Below are 15,719 nucleotides of genomic sequence, written 5' to 3'. Positions count from 1 at the left end.
TGCACCCCATACTCTGAAATGATTTACAGGAAAGTTTTAGATTACATAGGGAATCGGAACAACTCTTTGCTCTGAATAATGTGTAATAGCTTTAAAAAAATATATCAGAAAGATTATTAAAATGTGTGACTAACTTTAAGGGTTACAAAAGAAAAAGACTGAGGCAGCATTTTTCCTCTTATTTAAGCCTATTACATTAATTCCATGTTAACAAACCTTTTGTGGGAAGGCCCATGAAAAATCCTAGACAGGTCAGGAAACCTACTGTTTTCCTTGCTTCCCACTCAGGAAAGAACTAAACCAATCAAGCAAATGAGAAGGCCAGCCCCGTACTCTGAGAGCCTCTCCAGCCAGAAAAAAGTTTAGTGGTTAATCTTGGGTTTTGGAATCTGACAGCCAGGGTTGAAACCTGGGCTTCATCACTAATGACTGGCGAACTGAAACTCAGCTTCTCCATGTGAAAAATGGAGATCTACCTACTCATAAAATTATTAAAGAGTACACGAGATAATATAGGTCAAGTGCTTCTCACATCTGGACTATGCCAAGTGTTTCACATAGAACAATACATGGTATCTACTCAGACTTCCACCCCACCCTACCCACCACTGTTAAACAATTTTTTCTTCTGCAGCTTCAGTCTTCCATTTGTTTGTATGCAGATGCTGTCACAAACTTTGGAAAGTTGTCTTTTATTTTTCCTCTCTTTGGCTTGGTGTTATTTCCATGTATTAATCTCAGGTTTGGGCCTTAAATTAGACCCCTTAACTCAGATGCCTCACTGCTGGGCGTTCCTCCCTTTGCTCCTTTTTTCCCCTTCTGTCTCAAGTGCCAAACTGATTTTTGGGCTGTGTGTTCCACACACCTGATCCAGATTTAGCTTGCAGACTATTTTATAAGTGAACAACTATAAGTTTTAGTTATAGAGACCCCAAGTTAAAATTCTGCCTCTTACCAACTGATTTCAGGTAAATTGCTTGCATCTCTGAGGCTGAGTACTCATTTTTGTCATTCTCTAATGTAGGGACAATAAGACTCAACTCCTGGGGGCAATCAAGAGGAGTAAATGTAAATGATCTATGTGAAGCTCCTAGGGGAGAGCAATATAGTGTTTTTCCCTCCTTATTCCTTCAGAAGTCACTATGGTAAATGGTTTGTTTTCCTTCCCCCATGACTACCCCGTTTTCTGTTTATATGAGTGAGACATGCTAACAAGAAGACTGATGCATTAAAATACCGCTTAATTCAGGACCTCCTGTCAGGGCCCAGGCTGAAATTCACCTTGTCATTTAATCCTATGGGATGAAGAAGAAGGCCAAGGAGAAAAGGAGAAAAGTGGCAATGTCTGAGCCACGTTGTGCCTGGAGCTACTTTAGTGAGAAGCATGAGACTGGTTTTGCTTCAGAAAAAGTAGTATATTACTGACAATGGGGTATGTTGGGGGAGGCTGTTGCATTATTTAAAAAAAAAAAAAAAGATACCTTTTTAATGTCCTATGGCTTCCAGCTGGACTTATTTGAGGGAACAGTTTCCTGAGTATAAATATACCACAAACTCCACAAACTTGGTGATTGTACAAAAGCCTTTTGTTTCCAGATATGTCAGATACCAGCCTTACAACTATCCAATTACATGAACTTCACATTTCCCCACATCAGTTTTTGAGCTAAACACTGAGTTTGTCAGTGATGTTATATTAGCCTTCCCTGGTTTACTGCTAAGGAAAGAATGAGCTTGGAATGTCCTCCACAAAACCTTTAAAACTTTAACTTTCTGAGCAGGTAACAGAGAAGAGAAAGTATAGGGAGATTGGAAGATTAGAATTAAAATTTAGCCTGATGTAAGGCTCCTCCACTGGAAGCCTGCTTCTTCCTCTCCCACTCCCTCTGCCTGTGTTCCCTCTCTCACTGGCTGTCTCTCTGTCAAATAAATAAATAAAATCTTTAAAAAAAATAAAAATAAAATAAAATTTAGCCTGATGTAAACAGTTTTGATGTATACTCACAGATTTCCAGCACATAAAGCTTCTTAAGGGGGAGAGAGAAGTACATTTCGAGACATAAAGAAAACTTTCAATGTCATCTTTCATTAGCTCTTCTTGATGTACTTACTCTGCCTTACCCACGTGCCCTGTGATTTCTAGCCTCTGCCCTTTCACAGATACTCCTCTCTCCACTCTAAAAGGGGGCTGGACAGAGGAAGAGGAAGCTAGATGTGAAGGGCCCTATCATGGTCACCCACTTACAGAGCTTTATGGGGTCAGGCAAATGACTGTTCCTATAGATCTTAGTTTCCTTATCTCTAAATTGTAAAGAATAATAATCAGTTCACCAGAATTGTTTTGGGGATCAAGTTAAATCCTCTCCTCAGGATCTGTAGGATGGAATAGTACCCTGAGACATACCAATGGTACATGGCTGTGGAAAATGCTGTGTTCTTTATATTAGTGCCATCAAGTCTCTGAGGAATTACTCAATACAAATAAAATAAAATAAAATAAACATTTTATTGCTGAACCAGCAAGTACAGTAGTAGTAATGAGTTCCATTGTCATCTCCTTATTTTCACCATAGGCCCTAAGTTTCTGACTTAGAGTTCAAAGAGAAGGAGCTGATCTCAGTGCATGTGGGGTCAGGAGGGGACAGCAGAGAAAGCATGCCCACCCCAGAGTCCTGCAGAGATTTTAGGCCAAGATAATTATACAGGTCTGGAGGATGATTCTCAAACTCATCTTTAAAGAAATATTTTTCCTCCAGTTAACCCCTTATGAATAACAATAATAATAATAATAATAATAATAATGTCTATCTGCAACCAGGGTAAGAGCGAAAGGATGGAGGTGAAGAAAGCACTTTCAGTTGTAGTTAGAATGCATCAGAAGTAGTTAGATTCCCCTTTTCAATGACTAGTAAAGCAGAAAGTATGGTTTCCCTGGAAAAGTGCTAGAGATACAAAATATTTTTCTTCCCCCATTTAATAAAAACAGTAATGAAGAAATAAAAATGCTTTGGAAAATGAATGCAGAGATAGCAAACAAGTGAAGAGTTGATTGTGGTGTTTTCAGCAAATGAATGAATGAATGCATGAATGAGTAGAAAACCACATGTGAGAAAATAATGGACTTTGGTAGTGTTTGTTTGCTAAAGAATGGAGATGATTCCTTTTTGCTAAACTAAACCCACAGCCAAATTAGGAAAATTTATATTCAAACATTGCATTTGTTTTTATATTCATGGCATCAGTTCAATTTGTCATTAATTAAACAGGCAAATTTGAGAATGCCTGTTTTAATACCTCCAAAAATAACCTTGTAAAATCAGGTTGAGATACATTATATGTCCTGAGGGCAGCAAAAGGGAAAATACGAAATTAGAAAGTGACCTGTAATTGTCACTTCACTGGTAAAGGTGACATAACCTCCATTATCAATCAGGAACTACTTTGATGCCTAATTTCACTGGCTGTCTAACTTATCAAATTGAATTAAGCACAAATGAATAAATACTTGGCTAGGGAAAAAAGCACCATGCCATTTTGTTTTCTATCAACTGAAAACCAACCCAATTAGCACAGACAAGGAAAAATAAGCTCAAAATATTTTATTGGAGGAGTAAAAGTTAAAAGGGATTGTTTCCCCCAAACTGGCCTGGCAAAAGGTCGTTGGCAAAAACACTTGGATTCCCTGGTTGCTTGCTATGTATCCAGAATAGAGGAATGGTTGTTAGAGAGGAATGGTAGTTTTCCTCCATTTATTCTACTAGTATCTGAGGGATGATAATGTGCCAGGTTCATATCGTTGCTTTATGGGATAAACGATGCCACCTCTTTCTTCCCTGCTCTAAGCATGATGCTTCAGTGTCACTCCCCTTTCATTGTTTGCAGAATTATTAGGAGTTTGCTAGATGGTGTACTACTCTCTGAAGATATTTGAAGACAAGAATCATCCAACAGGAAACTTCCCCAAGGTTGCATCCAAAGCAACATCAATTCTGTTTCCTACATGTACTTGGTAATATCAACAATGTAGCTTTTCTGACCCTCAGGTTCTGCCCTTGTGCTGAATTTTGTCCTGAGTAAATGAGAACTTGAGGATATAAAGCATTTTTGAAGCAAGGGCACTAGAGGTTGTTGAGAAGTGTGAGAGATGAGCTCTGCACAGGAGTCTAGAAAGTGGTAGGACCCAGAGCCATAGATGGGAGTGCAGAGTGCTCAATGGGCAGGAGAGTCTGACCACGGCAAGTTACAGTTCTTCTCTAGGTATAGGTTTTTCTCATCAAGAAATGAAGGCTCTGGGAAGAGATGCTTCTAGCTCAAATACTCATTTTTCTGCTGCAGCTCATTTGTTTCAGCATATGATAAAAAAAATTTCCCCTTTAGAAATGGGGAAAAATGATCTTTTTTCCTAAATGATTCATGAAACAAGGAATTTTACAAAGAAAGAAATCCTTTCAGCTTGCCTCACCTGCATGTTCTTTCTGCTCCCTTCTTCTTGCTTTTGCTCAGCTGCCACCTGCTAGCTCGCAGTCCCTTTACAATCTTATCGTTCCTGGTGGGACGGCGTGTCTCTGGCAGCAGGTGCCATCTGGAGAAGCTTTTCTTTATTTCTGTGTATTATTAATCTGCATTTTAAATGGTTCCTTTTTCCTCTAAGTATATCTTCAACTCTCTCCCCACCTCCCCCCCGCCCCCACATACTTTGTGGAACTGACCTTCTACCTAAATCTAGCTCTTTCCATTTACTTGTCTCGGCAGATCTCTCCATACGGATATATGAGCTAATAGGAGTCTGAACATATAGAAAGCCATTTAAAAAGGAGTAACATGTGATATATTTTGGAATACTGCATAGCTGTATGTTTTAGACTTTGATGAAGAGTGTGGATACTACTAAAAAAATTCAGATTTTAACAAAACCCTTACAGAAAAGGAATGTGACATACCTATCTCTATCAATGCGTCTATCTCCATTTTTTTAACCACATTTAGTGATGCATGGGGTAGAGTAATATGCCTTTTTGTTCATAAGGATGTTTCCCTCCATTAGGTCTGATAGGTAATATTTAAAATATAGAAATACTTTTCATTAAAATATCTTCACTAAAATAGATATTTCTTCCCTTAGAAAAAGAATTCAAAACTTTTTAGGGCCTAGTTTTAAAAAGCATCATGCTTTAGTTGATTTATTTTGGTGGTTGTTTTAGGGATGTGAAATATATCACCACTGCAACTAGCAAGAACTATAAATGATACATTATTGCAAGTGTTCTAAAAAAATCAGAACAAAACTAATTTATTATAGTTCTGTCTTCATTATACACCACATGTTGGTGAGTTAAACACAACAAATTGTCTTTTCTTTTAAAAGTGTCTACTAAAGATAAAAAGAATAAGTAACAATTAACATGTAGTTTGTTACATTAAAAAATCTGATATACATATTTCTATTGCCTGTTAGCTTATTCTAAGCCTCTTTAACTATTACAAAAAAAGAAGTCATTGTTCAAAGGCAAACATTCAGTTCAGTTGATACAACATTACAGTACAGTCAACTAACATCATTCAACGAAGGTAACAAGTCTAGCCTTAGCTTCTTGAGTTAAAAGTCTGTAGACCAGATTGCTACAAAAGGTTCAATGCTGCTTCACACTGTATGTTAGCTTTTTGGAGGACATGGTACTTTCTACTGATGGCTTCAGAAGGGGTAAAAGCACAGGGGAACCCCAACCTGTCATTAATCATTTTATTGAGCATTGTAGTTAGAACAGCATTATTGAGTTTAGCACAACAACTAAAACAAAATAATAATAATAATATAATAATAATCATAATAATGATAAGAATAAAAACCAAACACAAACTGGAAGCCTAGAGATGCTGCCAGCCGTGTCAAACCCTTGCGATACGCTATACTAAAAAAATTTGAAATATCCACCCATCCTCTCCACTCTGCCACAAACTAGCAAAGTCAAAAATACAAAAGTCTTCAACTTGTTACTTTTGCAGAATAAAGCAAAAACGTCTTTGTGCTCCTTACTACCAGAAGCAAAATATCCACTGAGTTACCACATGTAATAGCTTCTGGATGTGTCAACCTGGGTTGGCTTGGTGTCTGCAGAACCATCTTTATCTTTCTCACTGTCACCTTCCCAGAGGTTAATGAGTGGTGGGTACAGCTCATTTAGTGGGATTGAAGAAGTTTTTTGCATATACTTTTTTAATGAATGGTGGTAGTTTTTTCTCTTAAACCTTCTGGCAATGTACACAGCAATGGACGCAAGGCTAATGATGGCAAACATGGACCCCATTACTGCAGCAAGGGCTGTACTTGTTTCTTGATCAGAAATGTCCAGTGCAAAGGCAGCATTTTTAGTTGTGACATTAACACATGACTTTTGAGTCTGCTGATGAATATTAGACACTGTGAGACACACTTCATAATCTGTGGAAGGCTGCAGATGTGTTAGGTTGTACTCATGAACATCTACTGGGACCCTGGCAGTATATGTTATGTGAGGATTGTCAATCTTCATGGTGGCAGATGACCATTTTAAGTTTGATGTCATGACATTGGAATTAACTTTCCAGGACACTAAAATGGAATGAGATTCTGTCTGCTTGACATATATTTTCAGCACCTGGGTACCATCCAGAAGGGTTCCATTAACCTTAATTGTTACCACACGTGTGTCGGCCCCTTCGACGTTCTGGGCAACACAAGTGTATCTTCCTGAGTCTTCAATTCGTATGTTAGATATTTCTAAAGTACCTTCACTACTTAGCTTATATTTATCTGAAAGTGTATCCACAGTTACCTTATTTCCAAGAGGAGTGACCCAGTAAATTTCGGGTTCTGGCTCAGCCATGGCCCTACAGTCTAGGAAAACTGTTGTGCCAATATCCATGTTTAAATGATTTGGAAATGTGTCATGAGATATCATTGGGAGGCACTGTTCGCTTGAATCCTGGATTAAAACTTCCTTTACCTGCTGCCCTCTATATTCAGGGGGCATGGCACAGAACATAGACAAAGGCTCCATGAAGCGGATGTTGGTCTTGTTGGAGTTAATCCAGTGGATGACACAATCACACCTCAGGGGATTGCTGTGGATACTGATCTCACGAAGATTGGGAAGGGATTCTACCGTCTTTTGGTAAACGGCATTCAAGGCATTGTTGTTCAACATCAAGCTTTCTAGGGCAGGAACACTTCGAAAAGCCAAGCGGTGGATATAAGATAATTTGGGGTTATTGGTGGCTTCTAACTTTGTGAGTTCAGGCAAGTTATCAAGGGCATAGCGATCCACAGAAACGAGTTCCCCCATATTGTTGATTCCCAGTTCTTTCAGCCGAAGCATATTTCTGAAATCCCCTTCTTGGATTTTGTGAATGGGGTTTTTGTTGAGGTCTAAGAATTTTAAATTTGGAACCTTTTGCAGGGCAAGCTGAGGAACCTTGACCAGTTTGTTATCATAAAAAGATAGGCTTTCAAGGCTATCCAAGCCCACCAAGGCATTTCCAGGAATATCAGTGAGATACATTCCTGCCAAAACCAGGCTTCTCAAATTTGAGAGGGGTTTAAAGTTCATATCTAGAATTCCAATCACAGGGTTTTCCCCAATCATGAGAATTTCCAGGTTGGGTGTTGAATCAAACCAGCGGCTATCAATAACTTTCAATTTATTGGAGTTCAAGTGAAGCCTTAAAAGATTTTTTAAGCCTGAAAAAGCATTTGCAGAAATAGCGCTAATCTGGTTATGGTTGATGTAGAGTTCTTGAAGGTTGCTGAGGTCTTGCAGACAGTAATCAGTCATTTCTGTAATCTGATTTTCCTCCAAATGTAGAGTAGTGAGCTGGGTCAGGTTTGCCAGCCCTACCTCCTTAATATTTGTAAAGTTGTTTTGGGAGAAGTCTAGCTCAGTCAAGTTGAAAAGCTGCTGGAGCTCATCCACGGTCTTTGCGATGTTATTGCTCTGTAAGAGGAGCACTTGGGTATCACTAGAAAGGTTGCTGGGAATCCTTGTTAAGCGGAGATCATTGCAATCAACAGTAGTGGCTTCTCTGTATGTTGACTGCGGGGTAAACCAGGGCCTAATTTCACATACACAAAGTTGCGGACACTCACTATTTTGTAGGGACGACCCAGTTAATGAAGTCATTAGCAAGCCCAGCACCAATTGGCAAGCTGCTAAAACAAAGCTCATCCTAGCCATGCTGGCTTGCCAAGCAAGCTCAACTCCTGACACACCTGTTTTAACAAAAGGTGAACACTAGATCGTGGTATGTAGGACAACAAGCAGAAAATGTAAACATTCAAGCAAAGTCTTGGTTGAGATGTGTAAAACTCTGGAGTCTGAAGGGATGGTTTTCAGTAGTTTTCAAAAAGGCAGGAAGCAAGTGGGAGTCTTTTAACTGTGTCTCTCAATTCCAGGCATGCCCACAGCTCTGTGGTATAAGTTACTTCAGCCAAATCAAAGTCTGGAGATGTGCCTGAAAATTAGATTAGGACAGATGTTATGTTATTTTTCCCATATACTTTCTATATTATAGATTATCTTTTGTCTACTAAAAAGGCATAATTATAAATCTATTAACAGAACGTTCAAAGTAACTACATAAGCTTTTAAATTATAGTATACTTTTCTATAATTCTACTTACTACACTAATGCTGTTACCATTTTTACAATTTAATTGGGTAAAATCGTCAAATGCACAAACAAACTCTTAATAGGGACACTTCGAAAAACACACAGATGTCATTTATTTAAAAACAAAGTTGATTTTAAAAATTGCAAGGCTCCAAAAAGTCAAAATGTCAACAGCAAAGCACGAAATGCAGTTTATAAGAGACTCAAAGTTCATTTTTGGTTATTTATATTTTATTATTTTTTAAAAAGATTTTATTATTTATTTGAAAGAGAGAGAGAAAGAGAGAGAGAGCACAAGAGAAGAGGAGCCCGGGATCATGACCTGAGCTGAAGGCAGGAACTTAACCAACTGAGCCATTCAGGCACCCCTAGTTATTTATATTTTAACTAATAATTGTTTTTATTTGTTTTCAGCAGTTTTTCTTTTCCAAATGGTATATTCTGTAGACATATTCAGCCAATGCTTTTCTAGCTCAGTTATTCTTATGCAAAAAATTAATTTAACATAACTCCAAAAAGCAAATATCAGTTTTTCTTATATTCTAACAGTCACAGTTGATCTTGACTGAATAAAAGTCAAAGGATTTTATCCCACTATTATCACCAATCTTCATGAAAAGCACAAACATACTTACACATGTTTAATTTCAACAATCTCAGGGGAATGTCACTGGCCACTTAGTAGCTATAAATTATGGATATAGTGGATATGTTCTTTTTTTGGAATATGTTCTTTAATATCTTGAAGCCTCAGCTTCTTCAACTATATAAGATAGGGTTGGTCATTAGAATTATCAAGGGAATTAAAGGAATCTATATAAAGCTCACAAAGGTAAAAGTTAATTTTACTTATTGTCATCCTTTTTTTTTTTTTTTTTAGATTGTGGGGCAGAGGGACAGGGAGCGAGAGAATCTTAAGCAGGCTCCATGCCCAGTGTATGAGCCTGACGTGAGGCTCATGACCTGAGCTGAAACCAAGAGTAGGACACGTAACTGACTGAACCACCCAGGCATCCCTATTGTCATCTTATTATATTTCTCATCCATATTAGTTTTAGCTAGTGGTTGTTAGAGAACAAGTAAATGAAGGAAAGCTGGGGACCTTTGATTTTATTTAGTCATTGTCTATTGGTTTTAATAAGGTCCTCTGAGGTCAAATATGTATTGCTTATCTGCTTATAAAGATAATATTAGCAGTTAATGTTTTTAGTTACCTGGATTCCAATCAGGGATAAAAAGCCAGTGTGGATCCATTGTCTATCTTGCTTTCTCAAAACTAGGCTTGTCACTTGCTAAGCTATTAAAAGTAGAGTTACGTATTTCCTTACATTTGTCTTTCTATAATGAACTTCAGCTTTGAGTACTGAAGGACCTTCAGTGACTAGTGTTTTCTTTAGCCTCATAAAATTACTGTAAGGATTCAATAAAATACAGCATATAATGTACTTGAAATCTAGTGTCCAACACATAGCAATCTTTCGATTCATATTTGCTGCTATTACTTTGTACTTTGCAAAACATAGTTATCCTTGTGACTGACCAAGAAGCAAACTAATACAAGTAGCCAGTCCTAAAAGTTATATATCTGTCATATTTTAGTAGAAAGAAAGAAAAGTCCTACATTTCTGTTGTTGTTATACAAAATATGCAAACCAAGCTATTGGTCTAACGAGATGGTATTAAAAAAAACCCACCCAATCCAGATTTGACAGTTGGTGGAAGAAGAAGGAAACGAATGTGTTGCATAATGCTGACGCTGGATACTTGCTATTCTTTGTGGGGAGGAAACACACCACATTCTCCTCACCTAATCTGGTTACTTTATCATATATTATGTATGTACAAAACTTTTCAACATTATAAAACTACCTGATTCTGACTTTTATCAGGAAATTCCATAAAATAAAAACATATCTCAGGGAATAATAATTTCCTAAATATTATTACCTCCATAAATTTATTCCATTCTTTTTGTTTCCATTTAGAATAATCCTAAAACATGTATAATGACCACCGTCAATTTTCCATTAAGAAGATTTCTGCCTCATGTTATTGCTTAATTTTAATTCAAAATAGAAAATCAAAAAAATAAATCTACTTTTCATAACTCTGAGATGGAATTTCAACTAATGTTTATGTTTTGACAGAATTTAAGGAAACACAGCAAAAAGTAAGAATGTCTTCAAGTTGTGTGAGACTCTCAAAACCATCTGTTGCCATTGAAAAATATCTTTTATGGGGCTATACTTTGGATATTTACATGAATAATGCCTCCATTTTAGTTTAAGATATAGGATGAGGTAATTGGATTGCAATGCTCAAATTTCTGTTTGACATACACATTCCTCTTTAAACAAACAAACCACACAAGTTGAGAATGTTAGACACCATATCAAACATAGAGGGAAGACATTTTCCTCTCCCAAACCTGCATTTGGCTTCTTTGGGAGTGGAGAATGAAACTTCCTTGACATAAAAGGAGGTGTTTTAAGATGTTTCTAGTTGTTTGCCATTCTGAATTCTCTTTAGCATATTTTCCAGCCTGATTTTTGAACATGACATTATACATAGAACAAAGATTCATAGAGTGCTTAAACCATTTTGTATGTTTAAAACATAAGGCATGTCTCAGAAGTTATTCACTAACAGTGTTTAAAAGTAAATCCATTATCACAAGAGTAGAAAACTACAGACCAATGTCCCTAATGAGTACTGATGCAAAACTCCTCCACAAAATACTAGCAGATTGAATTCAATGGTTTATTAAAAGGTTTATACACCATGACTAACTTGGATTTATACCTAGAATGCAAGCATGGTTCAATACATGAAAACAATTCAAAGTAATACACCATATTAACAGAATGAATGACAAAACCCGTATCGTCATCTCAGTTGATGAAGAAAATGCACTTGACAGAATTCAATACCTTTCATGATAAAAACACTCAACTGACTAGGAATAAAAGAAAAAACCATATATGAAAAGCCAACAGCTAAAATCATTCTCAGTGATGAAAGAGTATAAGCTTTTCCTCAATGATCAGGAACAATATAAGGATGCCCACTCTAGCTACTTCTATTCAACTTAGTATTGGGAAGTCCTAGCTAGAATTAATTAGACAAGAAAAAGAAATAAAGCATCCAAATTGGAAATGAAGAGACAAAATTCTGTTTGCAGATGGTATGATCTCACTTGTAGAAAACCCTAAAGATGTCACAAAAAACCCTAGACTGTTAAAACTAATAAACAATTTTAACAAAGTTGCAAGATACAAAATAAATACATAAAATCAATTGTGTTTTTGTACACTAACAGTGATCAATCCAAAAAGGAAATTAATAATCCAACTTACAGTAGCATCAAAAGAATAAAATACTTGGGAATAAATTTAGCCAAGGAGGTAAAAGACTTGTGCACTGCTAAAAGAAATAAAATACATAAATATATAGAAATACATCCCATGTTCACGAATTGTATTGTTAAAATGTCCATACTATCCAAAGTGATCTACAGATTCATTCCAATCCTTATCAAAAGCTCAATCGCAGTTTTTGCAGGAATAGAAAAAAAAAAAAGCCTTGGGTGCCTGGGTGGTTCAGTCAGTTAAGCATCTGCCTTTGGCTCAGATCATGATCTGGGGTCCAGGGATCTACCCGCATTGGACTCCCTGCTCAGCGGGGAGTTTGCTTCTCCCTCTCCCTCTGCTGCTCTCTCACTGTCAAATAAATAAATAAATCTTAAAAAAAATATTGAAATTCATATGGAATCTCAAGGGACCCAGAATAGCCAAAACAGTCCTGAAAAAGAAGAACAAAGTTGGATGAACTTCTAAGACATTATCCTAGATGAAATAAGTGCATCACAAAAGGATAAATGCTGTATGATTCTACTTACATGAAGTATCTAAAGTAGTCAAAATTATAGAAACAGAAAGTAGAATGGTGGTTGCTAAGAGTGTGGGAAGGGGAGAGGGGAAATTTGTGCTTAATGGGTATTTATTTAAGTTTTACAAGATGAAAAAGCTTGAGAACTCTGTTGTACAACACTACTGAATTATATACTCAAAAATGGGGGCGCCTGGGTAGCACAGTGGTTAAGCGTCTGTCCTCGGCTCAGAGCGTGATCCCGGCATTATGGGATCGAGCCCCACATCAGGCTCCTCCGCTATGAGCCTGCTTCTTCCTCTCCCACTCCCCCTGCTTGTGTTTCCTCTCTCACTGGCTGTGTCTATCTCTGTCGAATAAATAAATAAAATCTTTAAAAAAAAAAGGGAGCTGGTAAGTTTAATTTTTTTATCATTAAAAAAACATGAATCCATTATAATTCAGGCCAACTTTTATCACATACATACAAATTGATTAACTTAAATTCTGCAACAAATAAAAAATGGTTGGCAGATTTTTTCTTTTTTTTTGAGAAGTGGAATTGCTTTGTTCTAGGGCTTACTGGTCAAATGTGAGAAAAAAATGTCCTGCTAATTACCAGAATGATGTACCATAAACAATTCTGGCAGTTTAAAGAAACAGTCCCTTAAGTAAAAACTCATAGCGTTAAAGGCCCAGAATTGGCAAGGGATGCATTTCAAAGAGGCCCACAAACAATTATATAATTACTCTGATGCTTCTTTTTTCAATAAAGATATGTTTAGGACATTCTGCTCTGAATATAAAAATTCCAAAGGAAATGGACTGCATGGTCATCACCATCAGTGAATTTGGCACTGATCCCCATTTTCACTATAGAATCATATGAGATGGGATGTTATTTTAACAAAATCACAGTATTTAGTATGACTTGGGGTTGGATCCTTATGCATTGAGTTCTTATGAAGTTGAACGAAAGAAATAAGAAATCACAGTAACGTGATGATTAAGTTACTTCTAGTTATATTAAAACCCAGATAGCTCTCAGTTTATAGAAAGAATTCTGTCTTGGGGGATCAAGTGATCTGTATTCAGATTCTGACTTCTTCAGAAGTCACTTCACTTATTATCTTGTATATTATCTTATTATCTTGTATAAACTATGGAAATTCTCTGTCTCAGTTTCTATGCGTAAATTAAGGCTAATTATACATACTTCATATATGAAAATTATGATAACTAAAGAGCCTGGGAAAGAGTTCAGCACGGAGTGAGCCCTCAGATACTTATTTGAATCTCTGGAACCTCATCAAGTTTGCTATTAAATTTCATTTTCACCCTGCAGGAGTATTGGGAGGTAATGAATAAGCAAATCTCTTTAAGACCTTTGGGCATGACACGTGTTTGGAAAAAAGTCATGGTTATTTCTTACCATTTCCATTATATTTTCAACTGGTATTATTGGAATTAAGTGTTAGAAATTCAGAGACCAAATACAGCACCAAATAAGCTAAATTAAAACCCTATGCAGGCAAGCAAATTATGGAATACAAACCTTCAACCTGGAAATTAGCATACTTTCATAGATATAGTAAGTCACAGCAGTGAAAAACTAAATTTTTGACCACCCCCCCCCGAAAATGAAGAAAAATGCCTTCTTAGGACATGTGCTTTTATGCATACTGTCTTTGGTGGCCAAATTCACACTGTGTACATGTTTAGGAAAATCAGTTTTTTAGCTCTATTGGTCTCCAAATAGATCCAGAACTAATGAAGCATTCCAATTTGCTTATCTTCTTTTAGGTATGGCATAATAATGGGACAATGGGATTTTTGTTCAGTGAAGCTTTCCTTCTGGTTAAAAAATGCAATGTCTCATTATAAATTCTCCCTGTAGCCACTCTGTTGTGGGGGGGGATGGGAGCAAGGTGGAGCCAGACTGCATTAACAGGGTTGACCTCCCAGAAGTAATTTCCTGGGGGCGCCTGGGTGGCACAGCGGTTAAGCATCTGCCTTCAGCTCGGGGCGTGATCCTGGCGTTATGGGATCGAGCCCCATATCAGGCTCCTCTGCTATGAGCCTGCTTCTTCCTCTCACTCCCCCTGCTTGTGTTCCCTCTCTCGCTTGGCTGTCTCTATCTCTGTCAAATAAATAAATAAAATCTTAAAAAAAAAAAAAAGAAGTAATTTCCTGTGCTGAAGGCCACCTTGACTTTTGTTGCAGGTACAAGTGGATGATTCTTAGGCTCAAAAGGCTATACTTTTTTTTTTTTTTAGATTTATTTATTTATTTGACATAGAGGAAGTGTAAGAGCTGGGATGCAGGGCAGGGAGGGGCAGAGGGAGAGAGAGAATCTCAAGCTGACTCCCCTCTGGGCGCAGAGTCCAAAGTGGGGTTCAATGTGGGCTCAATGCAGGGCTTGGTCTCATGACCCTGAGACCATGACCCTACCCAAAACCAAGAGTTGGTGAGATTGTGCGTGACCTGAGCCAAAAGCAAGAGTTGGGTACTCAACTAACTGAGCCACCCAGGCATCTGGCTATAAGCTTTTGGAAACAGTTTAAAGAGTGTGGCTTCTGGAGAGACAAGCCTGGTTTCAAATTCAGTTCTGTGACCTTGGACAAGTTACTGAAGCTTTCTTTCTGGGTCTCAGTTAATTTTTTTTTAGAAAATGGAGATCATAGAATGTATTTTGCAAAGGTGGTGAGACAATTAGGATGAGATGTTAAATGTAAAGCTTTTGGCAGAGGGCCCAGCACATAGCAAGTGCCCAATAGATGTTAGGTATTATTTACAGGTTTGATGTCTCATTGGATCTAGTCTTTTTAATGGGTGTTGAGTATGAAAGGAAGAATAGGAAGTTAAAATCAGCAGACGGTACCTTTTGTGCTATTAGCAACTATAAGTTTTGAAAAAAACCTGGCCAGAGGCCTTCTTTTTTTTTTTTTTTTTTTTAAGATTTTATTTATTTATTTGACAGAGAGAGAGACAGCCAGTGAGAGCGGGAACACAAGCAGGGGGAATGGGAGAGGAAGAAGCAGGCTGCTAGCAAAAGAGCCCGACGTGGGGCTCGATCCCAGAACTCTGGCATCATGCCCTGAGCCGAAGGCAGATGCTTAAGGACTGAGCCACTCAGGCGCCCCAGGCCAGAGGCCTTCTAACAATGTAGATGACTAGTGCAGGTGGAGCCAGAAAGAGAGAGAGAT

General features: G+C 37.5%; 1 protein-coding gene across 2 annotated transcripts in view; it reads right to left on the bottom strand.

Annotated features, from left to right (window-relative positions):
- Positions 1 to 633: 633 nt before the first annotated feature.
- Positions 634 to 15,719, bottom strand: part of LRRN1 (leucine rich repeat neuronal 1) — a 40,932-nt gene continuing 25,846 nt past the window's right edge. For both annotated transcript variants that reach the window (XM_002915944.4, XM_034658667.1), the window contains one exon: positions 634 to 8,487. In XM_002915944.4, coding sequence (XP_002915990.1) covers positions 6,060 to 8,210 — 2,151 coding nt within the window. In that variant the 5' untranslated portion in view covers positions 8,211 to 8,487 and the 3' untranslated portion in view covers positions 634 to 6,059. The remainder of the gene's footprint in view (positions 8,488 to 15,719) is intronic.

The sequence above is a fragment of the Ailuropoda melanoleuca genome, chromosome 4 (assembly GCF_002007445.2).
Source record: "Ailuropoda melanoleuca isolate Jingjing chromosome 4, ASM200744v2, whole genome shotgun sequence".
NCBI classification, from domain to species: domain Eukaryota; kingdom Metazoa; phylum Chordata; class Mammalia; order Carnivora; family Ursidae; genus Ailuropoda; species Ailuropoda melanoleuca.
The sequence above is the reverse complement of the archived record's forward strand: the minus strand, read 5'-3'. Positions and strand labels throughout refer to the sequence as shown.